Below are 25889 nucleotides of genomic sequence, written 5' to 3' on the forward strand. Positions count from 1 at the left end.
TGTTTTATTTTTAGTAAATTTATTTAAAACTATAAACAGGTTTTTATTTTCATATACCCATTTTACCTATATTAAATTAATTGTTTAATAAAAATTTTAGGGACTTTTTTTAAAAGGTGTCAACACTTCACTCACTCACACATCTTTAAAAAAGTGGCTTCAGTTTTCTGTTCTAGGTGCGTTATCTACCTTTTTTTACTTGATCTATGATTCAAACTTATTCTTTATTTCAAAAATCTTTCTTGGAGAATAATCACAAGGCAAAGACACATCATGACAAAATAATGAATTTTAACATATTTCACACAGAAACAATAAACGTAAATTATATTGTTTATGGAAAATAAATATTTAATAAAAATGTTTTTTTTTATGATAACGTCGGAATAGCGAATTAACTTGCTAATGCGCTAGCCGTGAAGTGTTGATCCTCGCACATGAGAAATTGTATAGCCACATACAGATGATCGTTGTGAATGAGACGTTTGTATTTTATTATGTAGTATTTGGTTCTACACATTTCAACACCACAAACTCGCAAAATCCTCTATATCAACGTTAGAAATTGCTTTGAGATTAACACACCACGGTACTAAACTGCAGCTTGGAGGATAATTTTCCTAGTAACGGTCACTGTCAAGTGTCTAGGATAACAACCGGGAACAGTAGTCTTATGTGTTCCTCAAGGCATGATGGCCTTTGTAAAAATACAAAATAATGCCTACTCCGAGCGTGAGTTGAACCTGCAACTGCCGGTGTCGCTGGTGTCTCCAAGTACAACTACACCAGACCAGATCAATAGCGACATGATCGCTGTTTTAGCGAAAAGGCCGCATTTTGCTCATCTCTTCATTTATTTATTAATATTTTTATGTTAATCTATTCTGTAAGTAATAAAAAGTGTATAAATATATGAATAAACAATAAATCAATAAATAGTTCCTCTCTGGGCCAAAAGACAATTCTATTTATGTATTCTGTAGAACAATACACAATTTATTATTGTTATATGGAAAAAAAACTATAGGTAGGTATTACCTACTATTACTTTTCATTTTAATGTTGTTTTTGTACTTATTATATTTGTTAAATAAGAATATCGTGTATTTTTGATATTCAAATAAAAAATTGTAAAAGGATTGTTTCTAGAATAGTTTATGAAGTGATGATGTATGAGTTATTATAATAATATAGTTTTTGAAAACACAGATATAATATTGATTTTTTTCTTGTAAAGAAAATCATACAAATTTAACATCTATTTACTTAGGTAAACTAATTAATTAATTATGGATATATCGAAACAATAAAAACGGAATTTATATGTACCATGTATTTGCATGTGTACCGCAACTATATTAGATATTTACTGTATATTAATTTCATTCCCAATTATTATTAAATTCCTTAAGAGCTTTTCGCAGTTTCCTTTGCAAATCTTCACGATCTCCTGACCTCAATTCCATAATCTTACCCATAATAATGCCTTCTACAATTTTGTCTGTTTCATCATCTATAAAGCGTTTATCATCGGTACCATAGTTTCTCACCTCGTAAACATAATCATCAAAATTGACATACTCTTGTAAACTAAAAAGTGAGTTCATAGCGTCTAAGAACTCTACTCGATGTGGTCTTCTCTTGTTCAACTCGTCTTTATAAAATAGTAATTCCTTCTTTAAGTCTTCTGGGTACATACGTGACATATATTTAAAATGTTTTGCGAATCTCTGAGCGTATTTATTTTCTATACCACAAACACTACTGCTGAGGATTCGACAATACCTTGGTAACTTTCTCGTTGGGAATTGAGTCGTCAAGAGATCTAACAAATTATGAAGAAAGGTCTCGAATATTCCTTTCGATCTAAGATCAATTTTTTTCATACCAGGAAGTAGAATACTCGGTGCATTCGGATTTCTTGCATCTATAATTCCAGTTATACTGATACTCGAAGTAAATTCTACAAAAGTTAATGCAAATATTATGTACGCGCGTGTTTTTGAAAGCAACATTTTTGCTTCTATGCCTAAAACTTTTTATTTAACATTGGCTTGCAATGAACATTAATTTCACGGTCCAAAGACGTAATCAATTACAATGTTTGTCAAGACTGATATGATGATGACAAAATTTTAATAGGATTTGACGGAAATAAAAAACGTTATTGCTTATTTGTTACGTCTCAACATTTACCTACTTTCGTTAATGAGCAATTTGAATAACCCGTTGACGTAGTTTGTAGTAACCCTGCTTTCTGGTCTAGGGGTTGTGGGTTTGATTCCCGCCTCGACTTTGGGTTTAATATGTATTATATTTATTTATTTATGTATTATTTGTATGTATATTTATCGAAAAAAAGTAGCTAATCAGCCACTGGTTAGGTACCTATAACAAGCATTAAGTTATTTACCTTAGGAACAGACGACCGTGTGTGTATGTTATAGATATTTATTTACTATTTATTTATTTAACAATAGAAAATAAATAGCTCAAAACATGTAAAAAAAATTTTTTTTTATAACTTTATCGCTAATAATTTTCGTTATACTATGAAATTATAGTGACAATTTTGGACACGTTTTTACAGATATGTAAGCAACTTTTAAGTTTATAATTTTCTATAATTTCAGTAAAATTTGGAAACCATTAGAAGCATGCCGCAACGAATATATTTGAATATTGTTGCTCTAGAAAAATAAAAACTATTAGGTGTTTTAATCATCAGACAAACAATTTTAAAAAATCTTGTCGTGATAACAATTTAAAAACTACTTCCATCACGAAAAATAAAATCATGATTATTTTCCTGTTCTACCTGATAGTAGACTATTATGGTAGCTTGCAGGCACCTGCAACTCCAGGAACGTTGCAAGCACATTATACCGACTCTATCCCCGACCCTCCCGAGGAACTCTGTCTACCCTACTCATAAGAACACACACAACACTATTTGAGAGCAGTGTTATTTAACTTTGATCTTTCGTAAGGTTTAGGTACTTCCCCAGTTGAATTCCAGTCAGTATGCTCAGGATACCTCAAATAAATTTCATCATATAATACCTTCGGTAATATTGAAACTACAATAAGTATGTTTAAAAATATTATAATTTTATTAATTATGTTCCTATAAATAAAAGACTTCTAATGTAGTTAATCGTTTAAACCTATCTTATTTTTAACATTTATACATCCGAAATAATAGCGAGCGAATTTCATTATCTGAAAGAAAAACAAAGTATAAAAAATATACACAAAAATATTGTAATAGATACATGTAGATATACATATATGATTTACAATAACATACCTGCCATATAATTAATGTAACTAATGTAGCTAAAACTAAATGACCAGTCATCATTAAAACGCAGCCAAATAACATACTGTCGAATGTTGCCAGTGTCAATTCTTCACCCCACCTGTTTGTTGAATTATAATTACATTTACACCACCATAATAAAAACGGGTACGCAATATTTTGGAGATAAAGCGTCAATATAACAAAAAACCGCTTACGGACAAGCAGTAAAATGATGTTATGATGTGTTTAAAAAAGACACGGCTAATTAAGAGCTCGTGGATGTAGCACCTACTATAAATTAAAAAAAAAATGGACATGTCAGAAAGTCATACATAGATAATACAAGCTAGAATACTATATATTTTTTAGGATTAGTGTCTATTAAGTACGTTTGCTCTGTTATCAGTCAAATGCAGGTTATACAGCATTGAATGTGGAGTGTTGTCATTCCTACAACTGATCATAGGATTCGTCACGATATGCCTTCTAGAAGAATAATTATTACTCTTCTTCTAGAATTGCTATAAAAATGCAAGCGTGCACGATCATTTTAGATCATAGTCATAACCATCAAGTTATACCAACTAAATAAATTACAAGCATGTTCTGACAACTAACCACGTGACCGCGTAACTAGACGGTATTGTGACGTCATTATCGTACAGTAGTATACTAGTGTTGCCTTCCTCTCTTGTCACAAATTCCACGTCAAGTAATTTCTCTAATAGCGTCCTTTCACTGGCAACCCAATTTAGTCCATCTAATGCCTGTGGAATCAAAGTGTTAGTCTCCTTTATCACAGAAAAAATAAATTACATTCAATATCACTTGAAGAGACTGATTCAGTCTGTAAGACGCCAATAATGGGCATAGGCCCTGTTTACAAGGTTGAATATGGATCCTTTTTAACCGACTTAAAAAAAGAGGCTCTAAATCAATGTCATGTCCCATTTAAATTTATCGAGATTTGACAAGTAATTTTCGTGTTTTATAATTATGTAACAACTTTTTCGTAGACCTATTGATGATTCTTGTTTTAATCGAAAGTTGGTGCTTGTCGTGTATGTACAGTCTCATCTAAATTTGATCGAGATCTGATGACTACTTTTTGAGTAGTCTTTGATAACGCGTATTCACTTGACAATTTTTTCGTTTACTTAACACAATTATATAAACAGACACTAATCAACACTCATTTAAGTGTCGAAGTTGGTATGGCACGTCGTTGCGATACGAAAAACAACTAACACTATAGGTCCTATCCCTGCTGAAAATTCCTAATAAAAGACGATGACTTGTATGGGAAGTTATTGTAAACTATTGTGTTTGAAACAGGACATCAAAATTTTCATACAATTTTTAATTGTTTTTATCTGGGCTATCTGGATCCAGAATCCCTGTTTCAAGCACACAATAGGTTACAATAGCTTCCCGTACAAATCATCGTTTTTCATTTGGAACTTACAGCAGGGAGGACTCCCGCTTCAAAAAAATTGAGAGGTTTACTGTATACGCTTCAGCCTGTAATATCCCACTGTTGGGCATAGGCCTCTGTCCCCATGTAGGAGAAGGATCAGAGCTTAATCCACCACGCTGCTCCAATGCGGGTTGGCGGATATATTCCCTACAATGAGTAACGATCAGGTGTACATAATAACAACCGGGATCGACGGTTTAACGTGCTCTTCCGAGGCACGGTTGATTGACGCCGCGTTGGCGCAACGGTTACAGCCATGGATTGTACCTGTTGCGCAGGCGGTTTACTGTATATTTTAGTTCAATTCACATTAAAAATTACAGTACTATGAATTATTCTATTATCTTACTGCGTATATCTACTTTATTTATTTGCAATAAATACTACTTACTCGTTCAAAAAATGCACTTAAAAATTGAGATAAAAGTACATGGTTTGATTTATGGTTGTCAAGATAACCTGAAAAAATAATATACTTAATTATTTTACAAAAACATGGCCTTCAAACAAATTAGCATCTTTCCCTTTAAAACACTTATGTATGTACACCTTAACCACCTACCCCAAAAATATATTATCGATCAATTTTAGTTATACAACACAAAGATTTTTTCAATTCGAACCAGTAGTTCCTAAGATTAGCGCATTTAAACAAACAAACAAACTTTTCTGTTTTATAATATTAGTATAGATAATAATACAAAAACTTAGAATTTATGTTTATCTATTGAAGATACATAAATAACGTTATAACGTACCATTAGTAGTAAGCTTTTTATATACGTCCCTGAAAATAAAATATGACATTTGATTAAGTGTAGTATGTAATGTATGAGTAGTTTAATATTAAGGAGGTGATAAATTAAAGTATTAATAAAATATTTCATCAGTTCATCAGTTCAGCCTATCGCAGTCTACTGCTGGACATATAGGCCTCCACAAGTTTGCGCCAAAAATGGTGTGAACTCATATGTGTTGCCCATAGTCACCACGCTGGAGAGACGGGTTGGTGACCGCAGGGCTGGTTTTGTTGCACCGAAAACGCCGTCTTCGGCCTGTGTATTTCAAAACCAGATTTCGATGGTTATCCCGTCATCGGTCGGCGTTATAAGTTCCAAGGTGGTAGTGGAACTGTGTTATTCCTTAGTCGCCTTTAACGACACCCACGGGAAGAGAGGGGGTGTCTATATTATTTTAATGCCGTAGCCACACAGCACAATAAATATTTAAAATATTTAATCTATGAAAATTATAATGATTCACTACTCGTATCAGAATTCGATCTGCATTTGTCCATGTTTTATGATAGTATATTTTTTCCATAGGGTATTTATTTTGAACTTACCTCAGCTGAGGCGAACAAACAAGTCGGCAGGTTTGTAAGGCGTGAGTCCTTGATCTGAAGTCCATCAAATCTTCGTGTCTACGCATAAAATAAATTTGTACAGCTAAGCTATAATAAGTATTTGATATGGAACTGTTTAATGTTAGCGTCTCTTCTGAACTTTGTTATATACTCTTTTTTATTATCGGAAACTATTGGTTAAGTGATGCTATTGTATTTCTGTATATTGATGTATTACCCTTTGTTTCACAAAATAAAATAAATAAAAAATAAATAAAGTATAGTCACATTTAAATTACATGTATATTTTCAGACCTACACGAAATGTAACAGTATTCGTTACTTCTCTGTGGCACACTTCTCTACCGCTTTCACTATGTCGTGTCCTATATCATCAAAGGTTGTCCGGAAGCGATCGCGCTTTCTGCGATAAGACCGCCTTTGTACATATTGTTCTTTATTGTTGTATATTGTTCTTTATTTGTAATATTTTATTGTTTTGATTTTTGTTGTGTACAATAAAGAGTATAAATAAACAGTTTAGTAAATTAGGTATATCATACACATATGAAAAGTATTTGCATTAAGTTTTGAATCGTTATTTTACTAAAAAACAACAATTAATCAGTAGCTATTGCCAGAGGTCCCTTTAAAGTTTTAAAGAAACTATATTAAATTATATTAATCTATAATATAAAAATGAATCGCAAAATGTGTTGCTAAGCGCAAAACTCGAGAACGGGTGGACCGATTTCGCTAATTCTTTTTTTAACATATTCCTTGAAGTACGAGGATGGTTCTTACGGAGAGAAAAATTCTAAAAAAAAAAATTTTAAACTTCCTGAAAAAGTCTAAAAACAACACGTTTCTATACTCCCATACAAAAGATTTGTGATAATACTTAAAAATCAATTTGAACTTTAATACCATACGATAAAGTTTGTGTTAGGCGATACGAAGTTCGCCGGGTCAGCTAGTTTTTAAATAAAACCAATCAGCAACCTTGATAAGGATTACAAAATTTTTAACCATCCTTTACTAACCTTCCATCCACATAGTGTCCATAGTATTCATATTGAAATACTAGCAACGAAAGTTCCAAGTCTGTGCAGATTTTTATTAATCCGGTTGATTGAGATTTATTCAATTTATCCATTAAGAATTTTATACAGTAAAATATAATATAGGAACACCACCATACTGACGACGAAATCACCCATTTGTACCCCTGACTCTTTAATATATTCGAATACCTCGGTTCTAAAAGCTGAGAAAATATAGTTGTGACAAGTAACACACTAGAAATTGTAACACTATAGAAATTTATTACATAATAATTTATTTATTCGATGTCATTTAAATTAACGTTTTCTATTACGATTCTTTTTTTTTCGATTTCTCGAAGGACTAAGCCTCTAAGCAATTTATCATAGGTATACATTTGTATGTAGGAGCTTCTAATAAAAAGTACTGATAATAATTGCTGCATTACTAAATAAATTTTAATAATACGTATATTTTTTTATTAAGTCAAAGCAGTAGTACTAATTTATTAATAAGACGTTTTATTAACGGTTTTCGCTTAAAGAAAGAAAATATCTAAAACACATTGGCCGTAGCAGGTAATCCTTGGGTTTGTCGATTTATTTAAAATCTCAAAAATATTATACAAATATAGGTGAAATGGTTAAGTTTGTTATTTTGTGATTTATATTTATTTAGGATAATTATCTTAGGCACCCGTAATATCAACGTACATACATGTCACATTCGAATGAAAAACTTTAATAATAATTGCTCGTTAAAAACGAAATAATTTCTATCAAAAGCTTACATGTAGTATTAATAAAGTGCTGGTAGCTGTGAAGCCAGGTGACACACGTCGCTTCGTTTGTATCGATATCCATTCTCTGGCTAAGAAGGCTTCTTTCCAATTGTTCGACTTACTTTGTATCGTTATATCTTTATTAAAAATCAAAAGTATTAGAGTGCAGGTTACTAAATACAAAATTATTATTCATATGGCTAATATTATAATACACTACTTAAAAATATATTTACTTTTCGATGTAAAAATAATTTAATATTTTTAATTTAGTAGTATGAACCTGACCCTTAGTATTTCTTGGGTCAATCGAGATAAAGCCCATTAACTTCTATCTTACTGCAAAATTAGTGTTTAATCGTGTTTAAAATTATAAAATAAATTTGGAGAATCAAGAGAACTTTATATTTATTTGATGCATACCTTTGGTGGGTAAATTATATTTTGACCAATCGACGAAAAATATGTCACAACGACATTGATTCCAATTTATCCATAATATTTTGAGAGCCTGTAAGTTTAAAATGTGTTGAGTAAATAAAGTATTATTTTTTTTACAATACACTTATAACAATTCTCAGTATATAGAAATAGCATATAATATTTTTCTAAAAAAAAATCTGAGAAAATATATTTGATTTTTTTATACCTTACGCTTATATAAATTTCATTTAAATATAAAGTATAACTAACGAATCGGTAATTCAAAAAGGCTCTTTCTTTTTGAGGCTCATTAAGGCACATTAAGGGACATACATAAAGTTTTGTACCTTCAAACAAACGACGATATAGATAACAAGTTCTATAACACGTTCCTCGGTTTGCGACAACGGAAGAGTCAGCGCGAGGGTTCCCGCTTCCGCTGCCAGCGCATGTAGAGTCGAAAATAGCGCCGCCTTTTAATATAAGTTACTTGTATTTATGATATACTAGCGCGAACTTCGAAGCGCCATTTTTATGTAAATAAGTCGATTTATTTTTTAAATTTTTTTTTGTACAAATTCATCTTGACAATCGCAAGTAAAGGAACAGATTCGTTCGTAAACGTTTAGATCGTTCAGAAGTTATACGTGTATCTACATATATTTTGACAATTTATTTATTTAAGTTCAAATACTTCAAACATATTTGTAAGGTTTCTTTGTAACTAACAAGTGGACTGTAAATCGTCTTAAATAAATGATAAAAATTATTATTATTCTACATTTGTCAGTTATTTTAACAATTTATCTCAAGCATTTCTGTTGAATGTCGAAAACCTTACATCCAGGGCCGGTAAATACAAAAATTCTTAAATCAGTACTTACAAAGTAAAGACCATTCGCAACATAACTCGCCAAAATAGGTATAACAACCAATACCAATCCTCCTCGCTTCACAATTCCCCGCCATTGCACCAGGGCGTATAATGTCATAAGGGAGCAAAATACTCCACCGCATATCTAAAAGCACATTTTTATCAATACCGTTGACAAGGTGATGATAGGTTTTGAAAGTATCTGAACCCATAGGCATTCTCCTGTCCACATGTTTTGATACACAGAAATTTTACATTTTCTCTTACTACGAATTTTATTATTAAATGGAAAAATAATAAAAGTACTGCAATTATTATAATTACGTATCTAGTCATTTTCATCTGTGCTGCTGTCCTACAATTAAACAGTATTCTTTTGGTGAGGTAACCAATCTATTAGAGCGATACAAAAAAACTGAATATGCTGGGTAATTGGTAAATACACTTAATATTTCGACTGTCCCTACGTATAATATCGAAATTGAAAAAAGGCACTTTACATTTTTTATGCTGAATGATTTGTTAAGCATCGATAATGAGTATAAACTCATGAAAAATGTGATTTTATGTGTATTTTATAGCTTTTTGTCTTTTTTCTTTGAAAATATACATAAAAAGTAGTTTCATGCAATAAAAAAATAGAAAATTTTCAGTTTCGATACTGTACGTAGGGACAGTCGATTTATTGTAATTATATGTTCACACTATTCACTAATAAATGATTTACACACAGAAAATACTTTGTCATTTTTTTAACTTAATTACGTAAAAGAAATACTAACTTCTAAGCCTCGTAGCACTCCCGCTGTTGGCATTTCATGTTTTACACTGATCGACGTTGTTATCATGTCTGTCAGTGGTGATTTCGTTGTGTATTGTGCTTCGATACTCATTTGTAGACGTAGAGAACTTATTGCAGACGCGTCGCGTTCTAGCCTGTAAGTGAATGTAATAATAATAATAATAATAATAAATACTCTTTATTGTACACTACAAAGAAATGTTACAAAAAGGGATACATACGAAGAAAGATGTACAAAGGCGGTCTTATCGCTAAGAGCGATTTCTTCCAGACAACCTTAGGGTATAGGACAGGGCATATAAAATGAGAAGCGGTAGGGAAGTGTACAAATAGTTGATAAAGAATTGGCATGGAGTTTACAAGCTATATGATATAAAAATAAGTAAATATACTACATATAATACATATATATACACATATAATACATATATATACATACAATAATGTATTACATGTTTTTGTAGTAAAACTTCTTTACCTACACTTGACTTGGGGAGTAAGCTCGGTGCGTGACGAGAGCGTTATGAAAAGTGTGATCCGGTGAGGCGAACGGAAGTTGAGAGGGAAATATAAATTAGATGGAGCTAAAAAAGTTTTACTTTAGTCGGGTCTAAAGCACACTCGTTTTTTTTTCACTTTTTTATTTTCGTCAATTATATAAATACTCTTTACCTCACTTCATTTAGTTTTATTTAAGTAAAAGTAATTACAATAATGATGGTCAAGTGAAAAAAATACCGTTGAGCTCATATTTTTCACCATATACAATCATACAATATATATAGGTGTATATATATATATATATATATTAATAATAACAAAGCGACTAAATATTTTTTCTTACCGTATTCGAAAAACTAGATACCGCAAATAAACGGTATCAGTTGTGTTTGTAATCGTTGAGATAGAATTTTTTACTAGAAAAAACTTTCTAAATTGCTTTGAAGGCCATTTTCCTTTCTGAAAAAGATTCATCTTATTTATTATAATTTAAGACACTTGGATAAATGAATTTAGTAATTATATTTAAAAACAAAAGTTTTGTACACGAGATTTTTTTGTAGGCTGGTTTGACTCCAAAACCTCAGAATTGAACATTGCGTTTACCATAGTGTATCACGATTTTAAGCAGTTTTTAATGCTTTTCAATGAGTATTTTTGATTTTCGAACTAAACATCTAATAAAAGATATTGAAATATTAAGTAACAAAAAATACTCCCAAAACATGTTATTATTTGTCTGTTTTGATCGCAACTTTTAGCGTCATTTTGAAATCATAAAACTGCACAAGTCTATTAAATGCTTAAGTCTTTCTTCAGCCTTATACATAGAGAAAAGAACAAGGTAATCTTCCGACCGAGTGAAGCTTACAATTTCATTAAAGCCAGAGATTTACGGCTTATATCGTCTTGTTATTTAGAAATAAATTGATAGTGTACCTACGTTGAAGTTTTAATATAGCATTATATATAAAATTGTAATTTAAAAAATTGATACATGTCTACGAAAAAATTTGAAATTTAAAATCGAGTCAATATTTTGTTTAGTAGTTATATATTTTCATAAATTTCTACTAAAGTGTAAATTACTGAATATTTACTAGTAAAGGTTACTAAAAAAAGTAAAGGCTACAAAGATTGCTTTACATTCATATTAACAAATATAAATAATTAAAATAAGCCACATTAATATAATAAGTAAAAAGTGTTAATAAGTATGTCTAAATTATTAAAAAATATATTATATATAACTAGCTAGCTATATATGTTATAAACCCCCTTAATCCCCTCCCCCCCTCCCTTATAACTTAGGGATATGAAAAATAGCCGATGAGGCTAGATGTTGGCCGATTCTCGATCAGACCTACCCGATATGCACACAAAATTCCATAAAAATCGGTACAGCTGTTTCGGAGGAGTATTGTAACTAACATTGTGACGCAGATATTTTTTTTTTTAGCTAGCACAATATATTATTATAATTTACATTTATTATACAAATATTATTACATTATCTTCTATTTAACAGATAAATTACATTAAACTAAAAAAAAAACCTTAAGTATATATATATATATATATATATATATATATATATATATATATATATATATATATACATAATATAATAACTAAAAAATATTAATAAAAGGAGTCCCTTTAGGCAAGGTTCCGAAGATACTGGCAGCGTTCCCCCTTTGAATAGCTAGACTAATTCTTCGTCCGAAGTAGCTGCCAGCTCTTCGGTCTCCTGTGACGTCGACTAACCTTTTTGCTATTTCCTTAAATAGTGTTATAGCACTAGGACCCCACGGACCAAGGGTCTCGACACCGAATGGGACAAAATCATATTCGGAGCCTAGACCCCTGTATTTGTCTGCTTTTGTTTTTTCCGCCGCTTCACAAGCCCGCACCAGCTCTGTTGTTGGTTCCATGTAGATGGGAAGAGGCCAGCGTGTCTGAACAGGTTGCATCCCATACCAGCACCCGGCCCATCTTCCATGGAATCAAACTCATACCGTCCGGTCTCTTGCCATCGTCTCTTGCAATACCAGTCGGCTCAAGTAGACTTGGCACGTTGACGGTGGCAAGGGACCGGCGTATGATATCGTTAAGTGCGGCATGTCTCGAGAAGCGGCCTGCACTTTTTAGGCATGACAGACCGTGATGTCCTAGCTTATCGACATCACTGTCTGGCCATCACCCTGAGGCCCCTCACAAGAATTTTATATAGAAGATAATATTATTATATGAAGCTAAGGGAAAGAGAGGGTCATTGACCTTGTAATACAGACTTTTATAAGCTTAAGCATCAATCTGTAATGAATTTGTAATGAAATAGTTTGATATGATGTCTTTAAAATTTTAAATAAGTGTTATTTATATAAACCCAACCAAAAAATATATAATACCGGAGTGAGACCACAAGTAGTAAAATTTTGAATGGCTCACTAGGAATTGCTAACAATAATTTAAAAAAATTACGAAAGTAGCGCATGTAAAAAAGACATTATAAGCAAAAGGTTTGATTAAAATTAAATTAAAGTTTATAACTATACTTAAAATAATACTTACCACAACCTCATAACTATTTGGCTTGAGAATTGTAACAGAGAGTGGGTCGAAGTTTGTTTCATTGTAAAGATATAGTTCGAATAACGCTATAAAATCTTCATCTGTAAATTCCGTTATATTTCTTGAACAATTTAGTCTGTAATTCATATTAATTTTATAAACGTTAGATTATATATCTGAAGTATCTGAATATCGGAAACAGTCAGTAAATATCTCACAGCTGGGCAAAGGTCTTTTATTTAAAATTTTATATTTGAATAATTTAAGTCTTTTATCTCTATGGGAGAAAGGTTAAGGCTTAGACCAACACGCTGTATCACTTCGTTTTGGCTGATAATTTTCCTATCGTAAATAATGATCTCTATGAGGTATCTATTACAAGGAGATCCAAACTAGGGAAGGACTTCACCCATCTGTTACAGCCGTTCTTGAATTTAATACCGAGGAACACACACACATTTATTTAGCTATTCATTTTTATTTATAAAGATATGAATTTCAGTATTAACATAAACTTACGTAAAATCGTTGCCGATTTTAATGAAGATTGGTGGTAGACAAGTAACAGGACATTGATTTACAATGTCTTTTGGATCTCGAAATATTTTTAACCCTCCGCTCTTTGTATGTATTGCCGTTGCAATTTTCAAATCATTCTGCGGTAATTCATATAATGTAAATTATATAAATACTATTTTATTAATATATTAAGTATTATTATTATTAAAAAATAAAACTTTTTTTTATAGTGAATTATCTGCAATCAGTAATTTTTACTTTTAGCAGATCTATTGTGGGAATGTAGGACATGTACAGTGTGGCTCCAGAGAGCCATCTACTGCTTATTATTATTATTATTTTTATTATTGTAGGATCGTTTTTCTTTACAATCTTTTTTTATGTAGACTTAAAAAAAAATAAAACTGTAATTTTTTTCTATTTCAATTCTCTTACTTTCTCAGGGAAATTACTATCGGACAATTTTTGAAATTAATTTTTTAAAATATAAACGAATGCAAAAAAAAAGAAATACATTCGATTTACAATTCGAAGATATTCGTTACCAATGTACGAATCTCCTACATTGAGCGGTCACTACGTAATCGTATATTGTACTTAAATCGTGTGCTACAAAAATGTCATATCTTTTTGTATTTCATTAAAAGGAAATTAATATTAGGTACTTACTTTTCCACTTTGTAAAGGTACGTCAATTTTACCACTTTTCGAGCTATCTAGAGTGAGCAACGGAAGACCTAGAAACAATTTTAGCGATATACAACAACAGACTACATTTACGCTAGTTACAAAAAAAAATTAGTCATGTTATTTACTATTTGTTATCAATCAATTTTCTGATCGGCTTATAAGTAAAAAAACGTGAAACACTTTTAGTATACATTATTATCATATGAAGTAAAAACTAAACACAATATATTGCTCCAGCATCCCTCCTTTCATAAAAATATCTTTTCAGCGCAATATTACCTTTAAATTTCACTAAATTACGTTGAATCCAAAGCCTGCACGGTCCCCCTGGGTCTGTTGTATAGAAGTTATGAACACAAGAACTCGCTAAAGTACGACACGATCTATATTCTTGTTGCTAAAACCAACAGAAATTTACTATGAATATTTAATTGCAATTAAACGAAACATATATTTACTGCTCCTCGGTAGGGACAGGGGTAAGGCTGACAACGCGCTTGCGATGCTTCTGGTGTTCCAAGCGTCTTGTGCTACGGTACCGCTTTACCATCAGATGGGCCGTACTTTTATCGCCAACCTGGTCGTATAATATATATATATATATATATATTATCATTTCTATAATAAAAAATATGTTATTAACTTACCATACACAAATATTCCAATTTCACTATCTCTAGCAACTCATTTGGATGTAAATTATTTTCTAAGTATTTTGGCCTATCCAAGACATATTTTTTCGGTAAACATCTTCCTTTGACGATTATTTCGTGTTTTTTACACGAACAAGCTTCACACTTTACACAACGGTTATTGATAACTTTATAGCCGCGAGTGCACTTTATACACTGGACCTCTTTCATCGGTGAGCCGTCGAAATTTTGAGTCACTAAAATTTTTTGAAAATTAATTCTAAATTATTAAAACTCTGGTTTTTATAAATTTCTATGGGCCTGTTTCACCGGTTATGGATAACGCTATTTGATGAATGACGGTATCCAAAAGATAAAAGTTTTCAAGACATTATTTTTTTACCATCGATTCCACTAAATTTAAGATATATTTTTAAAAGTCTGTGAGTTATAGTTTTTTAATTGAGGAGAACCAGATCCTGATAGGCTATGCTACCTCTCAAAGACTTAAGTAATATTAATATTTATATTTACCAGTTAAATAATCAAGGGGACACTTCCTACAAACTATTCGACCAGCGGAGCTTTGGCACCGTCGAGGGACACACATGGTTCCATCAGATGAAACGACTTCAGTCATATTGCAAGGTTTACAGCGAGCAATGCCTGTCGCTATACTGTGTTCCTCGCATGTGCAAGCAAAACCTATTCAAAACGTTAAAAGCGATAACTATAATTGTATTACTATAAATTTGAATAAATTGCAATAAATTTGCTTGTAGAAAATGAATAAGTTATTTTGTAAACATTTGTTAAGGACTTCAAAAGATCTTAGGCTATACCGCTGCCCAATTTCAAAACACAGTAAGAGACAAAGAGACAAATTTTTCGAAATCGATTTTTTAGCATTTGTCATTTCAATGGAATCGTGTGAACATATTATATATAGATATATATAAAAAATGAAATTTGTCCTTTACTGTGTTTTGAAATTAGGCAGCCGTATAGGTTTTTTATAAAAAATTGACGAAAAGAATAAATAAATAAAACAATAACTAAGTTATGTAACTATTTAGCCATTGCAATGTTACTTGAGCAATTATATAATTTGTCACAAATTTACATAGTAGTACACGTACTATTTTAGTCGTATATAATTAATGAAATAATCTTACCATCAGCAGATGTGACTAACGATACGTTAGCAGGACAGGTCAGGCAATCCATCATACTCGGCTCATAGAACTGACCGGAATCACAACTCCCTGGCAATTTGTAGCCTCTAATATAACCGTATAAAATAAAAATAACTAGCTGGTGAGTTAAGAATGTGAGCATATCGTCGGTAAATATATACACAAAAGGACTATAGTACTATTTATTTTAATGCTAGTTAAATAAGAATGTTATTATGTAATTGTCTAGTAAACTTTCCGAAACTTTAGTTCTTTTTTGTTTCGTCACTGAATCTCAATCGAAATATGACGACGTCATAGAATTATATGAAACAAAATACATGAGACAAATTCAAAACAAACAACAGGGAATCCGTATTAAGTCGTAATAACACATTTATATCGTCGTTTGTTTACGTTGTTTCTTACTGAGGGTTGCCTGGTGACGCACGCGCTGGCGGGGAGCAGACATCAAACAATATTTGATATCTTCATACAAAAATATTATAATACAATCTCTAAATATATGAACACCAGGTAGGAACGAAGTTTCTTCGGATAGTATAGAAGCAACACAATTTGAAAAAAAAGTTGAATTTTTATATATATTTTCTAGTTGAAGTTATATATATTTTCTAGTTCTTGATTTTTTTATAAATTTTGTTGGTTAGTTTTTATTAAGTACATAAAAGTTTTTAGGAAATTTAGTATTTTAAAAAATAACAAATACCGTAAAATAAAATAAATCAAACAAAATAATAATAATAATAATTCAAACTATTAAATGAAATAAAAAAACATGTCTTTATTTATTTTTGTTGATAGTATAAAATTACATAAAAATTGTGTGGTGTTATGGGATACCAGGTAGGAACGAAGTTCCTTCGGATAGTATAGAAGTAACACAATTTGAAAAAAAAAATGTTGAATTTTATATATATTTTCTAGTTCTTGATTTTTTTTTAATTTTGTTGATTGGTTTTTAATTAAGTACATAAAAGTATTTACGAAATTTAGTATTTTAGAAAATAACAAATACCGTAAAATAAAATAAATCAAACAAAATAATAATAATAATAATAATTCAAACTATTAAGTGAAATAAAAAGACATAGGTATATCTTTATTTATTTTTGTCGATAGTATAAAATTACATACATAATTTAAAAAAAATTAACTAGTAATATCCAAAAAAGGAGGAGGTTCTCAATTCGACTGTATTTTTTTTTAATGTATGTTGCATCAGAACTTTTGACCGGGTGGACCGATTTCGACATTTTTTTTTTAATCGAATGGTGGTGTGTGTCAATTGGTCCCATTTAAATTTATTTGAGATCTAACAACTACTTTTCGAGTTATATCTAATAATGCGTTTTTACTTGACGCTTTTTTCGTCGACCTACGTTGTATTATACCGCATAACTTTCTACTGGATGTACCGATTTTGATAATTCTTCTTTTGTTTGGAAAGGGGATATCCCTAGTTTGGTACCATGATAAGGAAACCAGGATCTGATGATGGAATCTCAGTAAAGTCGAGGGAAACTCTCGAAAATCCGCAATATCTTTTTACTGGTTGTCCCAATTTTGATAATTTTTAATTTAATCGAAAGCTGATGTTTATCATGTGGTCACATAAATTTTACCGAGATCTGATAACTACTTTTTGAGTAATCTTTTAAAACGCGTAGTTACTTGACTATTTTTTCGTCGATCTACGTTGTATTACTCTTCGATGTAATTGAAGTCGGTTTTTTTTTTCGTTTGCGAGCAAACACAATTATTAAGTTTTACAAACGTCATATTATACAGTCGTGTGACTGATATCACGTCACTTTCGTTATATCTTTTTCTTACGGTTTTAGTATCATATTTTTTTCAGTTCGGTCGCCCAGCCAAATGTCAAGCTTGCCGTAAGGAACTTCGTTCCAAGAATTAAAAAAAAAAAGTTTAGTAGTAATATTTTGTTTTTACAAACGTCATATTATACAGTCGTGTGACTGATATTACGTCACTTCCGTTATATATTTTTCTTACGGTTTTAGTATCATATTTTTTTCAGTTCGGTCGCCCAGCCAAATGTCAAGCCTGCCGTAAGGAACTTCGTTCCAATAAAAAATATTTTTTGTAAATGGTAGCAGTAGATAAATAATTTCCATTAATGAAATATTTTCTCAATATTTTAATGCGATACTATTTCTAGAATTAATTAATTTTGTTTTTTTTTTGTTTTGAAGTTTGTTATAATTTAAAATTTGAAAAATGAAATCAAAATCAAAGTTTACTGTTGAAACATATTATTATGCTAATCTGCTCTTCTGCGTAAAATACATTTTTCATAGCACACACATGTTCATTCATGTTCATTAGTAGTGGGAATATATATTCTTAACGTGGATAAACGAGTTCATTACATAATAAGGACAAACACTGACAAATGTATAAGTTTATATATGCTTATAATGTGTAGATATATACGTGGAGACATTTTCCGCTCAGAAGTTAATTGATAACTTATAGACATCTGCAACACCAGAAAAATCACAAGCGTGTTGCAGATCCTACCCCCAATTCCCCCAGGAGCTTTGGCTATCATACTCACAGGAACACAACACTGCTTGAAAGCAAAATTATTTAGCCTTGGTCTTCTGTAAGGTCGAATTACTTCCCCAGTCGGGCTGCTCCAGATTTTGAACATTATACTTTAAATTCGATTATAAAACATATCTAAATAAAAATCGTTGTTATAATTGTGTTGCTCAAATTGATAAAAATAATACAAACAGGTAACCGAAAAAGGTAAAGGTAAGCATTTGCATGAACAATATATACATATATACATCGCTATTACTATTTTTGCACCTTAACGTTCTTTTTCATTCCCATTTACGTAGCTTAAAAGCATTTACGACAGATAAAATAGGCAATTTTAAAAACAAAGCATGATTGATAACTAATGAAAATTGAACGGAAATTTTGTTGTGTATTGGAATAATGTTTTAATGTGTATTGGAATAATGTTTTAAAAGTCAGTCTTAATCCGCTATTGAAAGGATTACGATGGATTTCATTTATATCATTATTGTCACAGTGCTATCAAAAATAAATAATATCGACGCTAAGCTAAATATAAAAAGTTATGAAAACTTAAAGCACTGTAAAGCAATTAAAAGCGCTGTACTTATCGCTAATACCAATTTCGAATACAGAACAGCGACTATGGTAATATCACATGATGTAGAAGAAACGATAGTCAATCAATTTATAATGTCTTACCGAGGCACTGTTGTCTTAGAGATACATGATAAAATGCTGCCGAAGCAAATAGTTATTATCATCGAGTCATATTTTTCACTTGTAAGTATTCTCGGAAAATTAAAACCAGATCTAAAAGGAAAGACTATACTTCAAAGCGATGCTTATTTTATAATAGTCGTTCTCTCTTATCCGCATCGACTTCAACGTATATATGGACTTCTTTGGAATTACTACGCGACTAACGGTGTAACGATTGTCACTAACAAAGATAAAAAAGTAGTATTGTATACTTACAATCCATACCAAAATCATTTAAACTGCCAAAATTTAGAACCTACTCTCCTTGGATTCTGGGATGACAATGAAACAATTACAAATGAATTATTTCGGGACAAAATGGTGGATATGAAAGGTTGTCCTCTTTATATGTCGACGAATAAATTATATCATCCAGTAACAGAGCAGAAGATACCTTTAGAAATAATAAAAAGAGCAATTATTAGATATCTTAGGGACATTATGAATTTCACACCAATTATTTCAAGTAGAGACTATCTAAGCATCGACTCGGATGGAGCTAAGAATTGGTCAGATACACTAGACGACATTTTAACAGGTACCTCTAATATTTCGACTTGTAATATATCACCAGGAATGGACAGAATCGGTGTATTAGACTACTCGATACCCTATTTCAGAATAAGTTTAGCGTGGGTGGCACCACCTGTGACTCCAGGGCCGATTTGGTGGCGTCTACTGTCGCCTCTGAATGGATATTTATGGTTTATACTTTTGCTTGTCGTCTTAATTGTGAAATCCATACCTTTCACTATGTACATCAAAGCGGTTAAGAAATTTTGCTCTAGCAATTTTAAGCACTCAGACAAATTGCACGGTGTTGCAATAAGGATTTGGGCAGTTATGATGGGTCAACCTATTAGGGTTGAACCGAAGCGTTTTAGAGATTTTTATATCCTAAGTCTTTGGATATGGTTCACATTTGTCGTCAGAAGTGCCTATCAAAGCGTGTTAATTGGAGCACTCAAAACAGATGTTATTGTTGGTAATTTCGTTGATTTAAAGGATGCTATCGATAACGGCTATTCCTTCGGAGGCAGAGCAGGTGTCTTAGTTCATTTTGAACATGATCTATTTATACGTGAAAATTTCGAAATAATCCCTGAGAATGATTTCGAAAAAACATTTCAGGAAGTTCTGGAAGGCAAGAGAAGGTTTGTTATAGCCCTATCACTCGATTACGTGAAAGCCTACTGTATGTCACAAGGGATAAATGAAAATGAATGTGGCTACATCCTTCCTGATTCCATAATGAAAATTCCTTTAGTGATATGGATGAGAAAGAATTCACCTTTTATGAGACCTTTGTCTCTGTGGCTTATACGTCTCTTGGAAAGTGGATTATTAGAAAAAGATACGGTGAAGATGTCTAGCATAAATACAATAAAATCTACGGAACCAAGTGCCTTAAATAGTAAACAGATTTTTAGTTGCATCCTGTGTCTTCTTATTGGTTATTTGCTGTCAACAATTGTATTTATAATTGAAATAATTAACCCTAAAAGTGAAGTAGCAAAAATTCTAAGGAAGTCAAAGGAAATGTTTAAGAATAAGAATCCAATGCTTTTAAAATAATTGTGTTAAGTAAACTGGACCGCAAAGAAAAAGGGTCAGTTAGAAAATCTTTAATATCTTTAAAAATACCTTACCTAGTTTTATGAAGTAAAGAGTAAATTAAATGATATTTTAATGTGCTTCGATCGATCGACCGATTCAGCCTGTACATCGCACTGCTGGGCATAGACCTCCTTCTACATGTAGGAGAAGGATTGGAGCTTAATCCACCACGCTACTTCACTGCGGGTTGACGGATAAATAATTAATATAAAAAAAATTCAAACTTTTTATTTATAATAAGTGTGAAATAAATAAAGATGTGTAGTTTATTCAGTATTTCGTAAATGTAGCTTGGTTACAGATATGCCATTTCCTCCCATTGTGGTACTTTGTGTTGACTCCGCGAGCTTTCAATACCGCTGTTATACGATTTGGCATACTTAGCTATGTTTTTGAGACAATGCTGCGGAATATTCTGTCATTCATAGGCAAACACTACCTGAGCTGTATGCGGGCGGGCATTATCTTGTATAAAACGGCATTCTCGCCCATGGCCACTAAAAATGAACCAAGGTATCATTCAGAATTTCAGTGATATATCTTTCTGCAGTTAAAGTTCCATTTTCTATCACTACTAGCTCAGTGAGCATTTCGGAAGAAATCCCAGATCATACCTGAACAGAGCCTCCGCCGTATGATATTTTTTCTGCAATATAGGCTTAGTTATAGCGCTCTCCCGTACACTCTTTTCTTCCCGTCGTGCTTGTATAAAAAAAAAATCTAGACACGTCTGAAAACATAGTCTTGACCATTCATTCAGAGTCCGTGTTCTTTATCATAATATATTTATTTGAATTTGTCGATACTAAATTCAAAAAAGACCATTATTTTACATTTTCGGTTTTCATATGATTATCAAAAATAATTATTTTATGTGGCATTCAATATTCTCTAATTTAGACTTTATTTCATAAAGCTAGGTACTTTTTGAAGACTTTCTAACCGACCCTTTTTCTTTGCGGTTTAATGTAGTTTAACAAGCTATCCCGTTTGTAAATGTCGTAATTTTATGAAAAATACCAAACCAGGCAACCTATTAATATATTGGCCTATATCATTCTATATTTGTTAACGTTCAAACATTAGCGATTGAACGTACCGCAACGGTAAAGTTGACACGATCGTAATTAATTATATGAAACTAGCTATACCCCTGCGAATAATTAGCACTAAATAAGAATCATAATCAGCACTTTACAAAATTACAAAAAAATATTATTATACGTGAGTTGATTTAAAATTGAACAATAAAAAATTACCGACCGTCAATCATGTTGACGCTGTTTTAAAATTAAAGCTGTCATATATATAATTTTAATAATTAATTAACTTACAAAAAAAATAATATTTTTTTAGTTGTTGATGTCGATGTCGAGAGCAAACAATTGTCTATAAAATGATATGTAATTTATATGGAGTAATTGTGAGGCTTTTTTTTAAAAGGAAGGCAAACATCTTAAACCTTAGCGTATTAATATTGTGTGAAATAGTGATAAAATGATATGATGTAGATTTAGACGTTTATTACTTACCTAATTATTATTGTCATCTCTTGATTGTTTTGAAATTTAAGACGATAGTTAGACTTAAGATACACATTCTTTATTATATGTTATGACTTAAAAGTATGGAACTATCATACATTTTTTTTTCGTTGTATAGAAATAAAAATGCACAGTTACCACCATTATACCCACATATATTATACACAAACTTTAATTCCAATACAATTTTGTTAGACTTTTGAAATAGTTAATTGACTAAAACACATATCACACAATCCTAGGAATACTTTGGTTTTTAAAAACTAATGCACTACAAATAATATACTATTTTTTATCTACGTTCACTAAAAAAAAATCTTATATATGTATACCATTTATTTCACTCCAAACTTATACTGCAGACCCATTAGACAAATTGTTTGTCTTCCTTATGTACTTTCGATGGAGCGTTCATTCATATCATTGCGAGCATTCTACGCAGTTCGTAGCGTATGACTTGCATTTTCATTGAGTTTGTAGCTTCGAAGCGAACGTTAGAACCAATTAGCTACGAACGCAATTTTACTTTTTAAGGGCCTGTTTCGCCAGTTGTGGTTAACGCTATTTGACATAATATGACGGTAAGTTTTTAGTATATTAGTCTTTTTTAACATCGAATTCCATTATACGTATATATGAGATAATTATATTCGTAAATATAAATTTAAAAGTTCTACAACTATTATTATTGATGGAGGAGAAACAGGTGTCTTAATTATTCTACCTTCTGCTGTTAAGGGCAACAAAGGTTCCACAACCGGTGAACTCAGCCCTAAGTGTACATAAATATTTAAAATTCATTTTAACGTTAACATTTTCATTGTAAAATGTTTTAATATAATTACTAAAATATAGGTTGTTTTTTTTTTGTTTCTTTACTAACATTACAAACACAATCCAAAAATATTTCCTCAACTACCACTAACAAATCATTCTACAACACCCTACATTTATAAAAAATACTGTTCGTTAATTTAATGTAATGTGTTAAAGTCAAATGATCGTACGTACATTAAAAACTAAAAACTTATATCTAATATATAAAATTCTCGTGTCGCAGTGTTTGTAGTTAAACTCCTCCTAAACGGCTTGACCGATTCTCATGAAATTTTGTGTGCATATTGGGTAGGTCTGAGAATCGAACAACATTTTTTTTCATCCCCCTAAATGTCAAGGGTAGTCCCTAATTTTTTTTTAATTTTTAGATAAATTATTTATTTGTTATTTTATTATGATTTGGCGTTGAAAAATACATACAACCCTAAATTTTCACCCTTCTGTCACCAACCCCTATTAGCGCCTTACCTAAATAGCGTTTAATGGCAAGACAACGTTTGCCGAGTCAGCTAGTAATCTTATAATAACACTACTGCGTACAATCCTCACACAGTATCATAAAACCGCAAAAAAGAAATAATAAAAAGGTTATATAATGCTATTTTTAATAAACAATAACCTTTTCGACAGTAACAGATAAATCTATATTTACTATTAGCAAGAAAAAAAAAACATTTTCTGTTTTCTTAGTAATAAGATTTCAAATGTAATATAGGAAATTAAACAATCATATGATCACTGTTAATCTTAATTCAAAAAATATATAATCAGAGGCTCATATATATGTTTTTCAAATAACTTAGGTAGCGTAAAAAGATTGTGAACAAATACAAATCCCATATGTGAAAGTAATTTCACAGTATGAAAAGGAGGGTGCATATTTCAAGTTACACGGCTTTTATTGCAAAAAAATTCAAGCTGGTGGTCCGCTGCGATTTTCTCAAAATAACTATTAAATTTACCATTAATTCTTCTAATAGAACATACTGAAATCATTCATAATAATGGCAAAACATTTGATTAATGCTGGTTCTCTGGGAAAGGTCTGCAACTTGCGTCAACACCCTAGCACCGTCACCGTCATACTGAGAGGCAACCCTAAGAGCCGAGAGTGTCTGCGAAAAAACTTGAACGATTAAGCGTCGCAAATATTTATCACTTACTTCATGGTATATTTTTGAGCTATTTGCTGTCGAAATATGTTATGGAGACTAGCTTTGCCCGCGAATTCGTCCGCGTGGAATGTAACAAAAAATTATTGTCTAATTCGCAGAGTTGAAAAATAAATAAATTTCTAAAATAAAAGTAAGTCCCGTCAAAATTATTCCAGCCGTTTCAGAGATCAGCCGGAATAAACAGACAGAAAGAAAGACAAAATTTGTAAAAAAATGTTATTTTGGGATATGTACCAGCGGTTATTTTAATATTACAAATAGACACTCCAATTTTATTTATTTGTATAGATAATGCCAAAAACCCTAAAAATTCGACACCACGACCCAACAACAATATATTATATGATGACATAGGTTTTAAATTACAATTTTCTTAGAAACAATTAGGCTTAGAAACAATTAAAATCGTCATACAATGACTGCTGTTTTCAATTAACTGAATGATGTCTTCAATTACAAAAAGTAACAACAGAATTCGTATCCGAATTCCGATACTGCTGAGAAGAACAGCATTCTGTCAACAAAAAACTCAATATATCTTCGAGAAAATATTAATAAAATAATGCAACTATATTTTGTACCCTGTAAAAGTTTTGATTATTAAACCCATACATCATTATCTTTTATATTTACTTGTACTAAATAATATGCTTTAATGACAATTATAAAACTCTTTGTGGGATTCTGTTATTCACAAGAATATTTTGTCCTAGAGAAAAACACATTCAATTTGCGAAGTCGTAAACATTGAGTTACAATTGTATTCGTATGATTCATTCTCGTGTTTTTTGAACATTTTTTTACCATCTTTGTGAAAATAATCAACATTTATGTCACACTGGTGACAGGATGACTGGTAATTTTTTTGCATTGTAAATCGGAATAGCAATTCAAGAGGGAAATGCTGTCAACATTTTACTACCATTCCACGCGGACATGATTATTCTGTAACTCTATTGACTAGTTTTATTTTATTATACAATTATTTTATATGTTTTGCATTGTAAATATATGTATGTATATAATAATTAAAATAAATATTTAATAAAAATAAATATTTAATAATAATTAAATATACCTAGCACATGTTATAAATTATATTTTTAAGTATTCTTACCACTACATCGATTCAACTAAACAAAATAAAATTAGTTTATTGACTTATCGAATTTCGAATGTTAGATACCGACTTGTCAGTGGATTTTAAGCAGATTTGTTTGCAAACATTTTTAGTAACTT

General features: G+C 31.1%; 2 protein-coding genes across 2 annotated transcripts; one reads left to right on the forward strand and one right to left on the reverse strand.

The window, feature by feature from the left end:
• Positions 1–3090: 3090 nt before the first annotated feature.
• LOC123661817 (meckelin-like) lies at positions 3091–16304 on the reverse strand. Its single transcript, XM_045596757.1, has 21 exons — positions 16142–16304; positions 15501–15671; positions 14982–15223; positions 14614–14731; positions 14314–14381; positions 13645–13781; positions 13126–13261; positions 10895–11010; positions 10031–10184; positions 9259–9393; positions 8722–8847; positions 8353–8462; positions 8240–8250; positions 7961–8088; positions 7170–7393; positions 6127–6204; positions 5540–5568; positions 5173–5240; positions 3923–4071; positions 3311–3422; positions 3091–3222 (listed from the first exon to the last, which is right to left on the reverse strand). Exons 1-21 carry the CDS (start codon positions 16302–16304, stop codon positions 3154–3156), a joined length of 2544 nt encoding a protein of 847 aa, XP_045452713.1. The 3' UTR covers positions 3091–3153.
• A 2897-nt stretch (positions 16305–19201) lies between these two features.
• On the forward strand, positions 19202–21052 carry LOC123661818 (glutamate receptor ionotropic, NMDA 3A-like). The gene has a single exon (XM_045596758.1). The coding sequence runs from the start codon at positions 19202–19204 to the stop codon at positions 21050–21052; it is 1851 nt and encodes a 616-aa protein (XP_045452714.1).
• The last annotated feature ends 4837 nt before the right edge of the window (positions 21053–25889 follow it).

The sequence above is a fragment of the Melitaea cinxia genome, chromosome 17, assembly GCF_905220565.1.
Source record: "Melitaea cinxia chromosome 17, ilMelCinx1.1, whole genome shotgun sequence".
In the NCBI taxonomy this organism is placed as follows: domain Eukaryota; kingdom Metazoa; phylum Arthropoda; class Insecta; order Lepidoptera; family Nymphalidae; genus Melitaea; species Melitaea cinxia.

Bases quoted from the DNA above. Each gene is read 5' to 3' on its own strand.
- LOC123661817 (XM_045596757.1), bottom strand. From the start codon at position 16,304: ATGCTCACATTCTTAACTCACCAGCTAGTTATTTTTATTTTATACGGT. The intron at 14,732-14,981 runs GTAAGTTAATAA...TGTTGGTTTTAG, and splicing joins AATTGGAATATTTGTGTATG to CAACAAGAATATAGATCGTG. The intron at 4,072-5,172 runs GTAAGTAGTATT...TTGATTCCACAG, and splicing joins TAAGTGCATTTTTTGAACGA to GCATTAGATGGACTAAATTG.
- LOC123661818 (XM_045596758.1), top strand. From the start codon at position 19,202: ATGGATTTCATTTATATCATTATTGTCACAGTGCTATCAAAAATAAAT.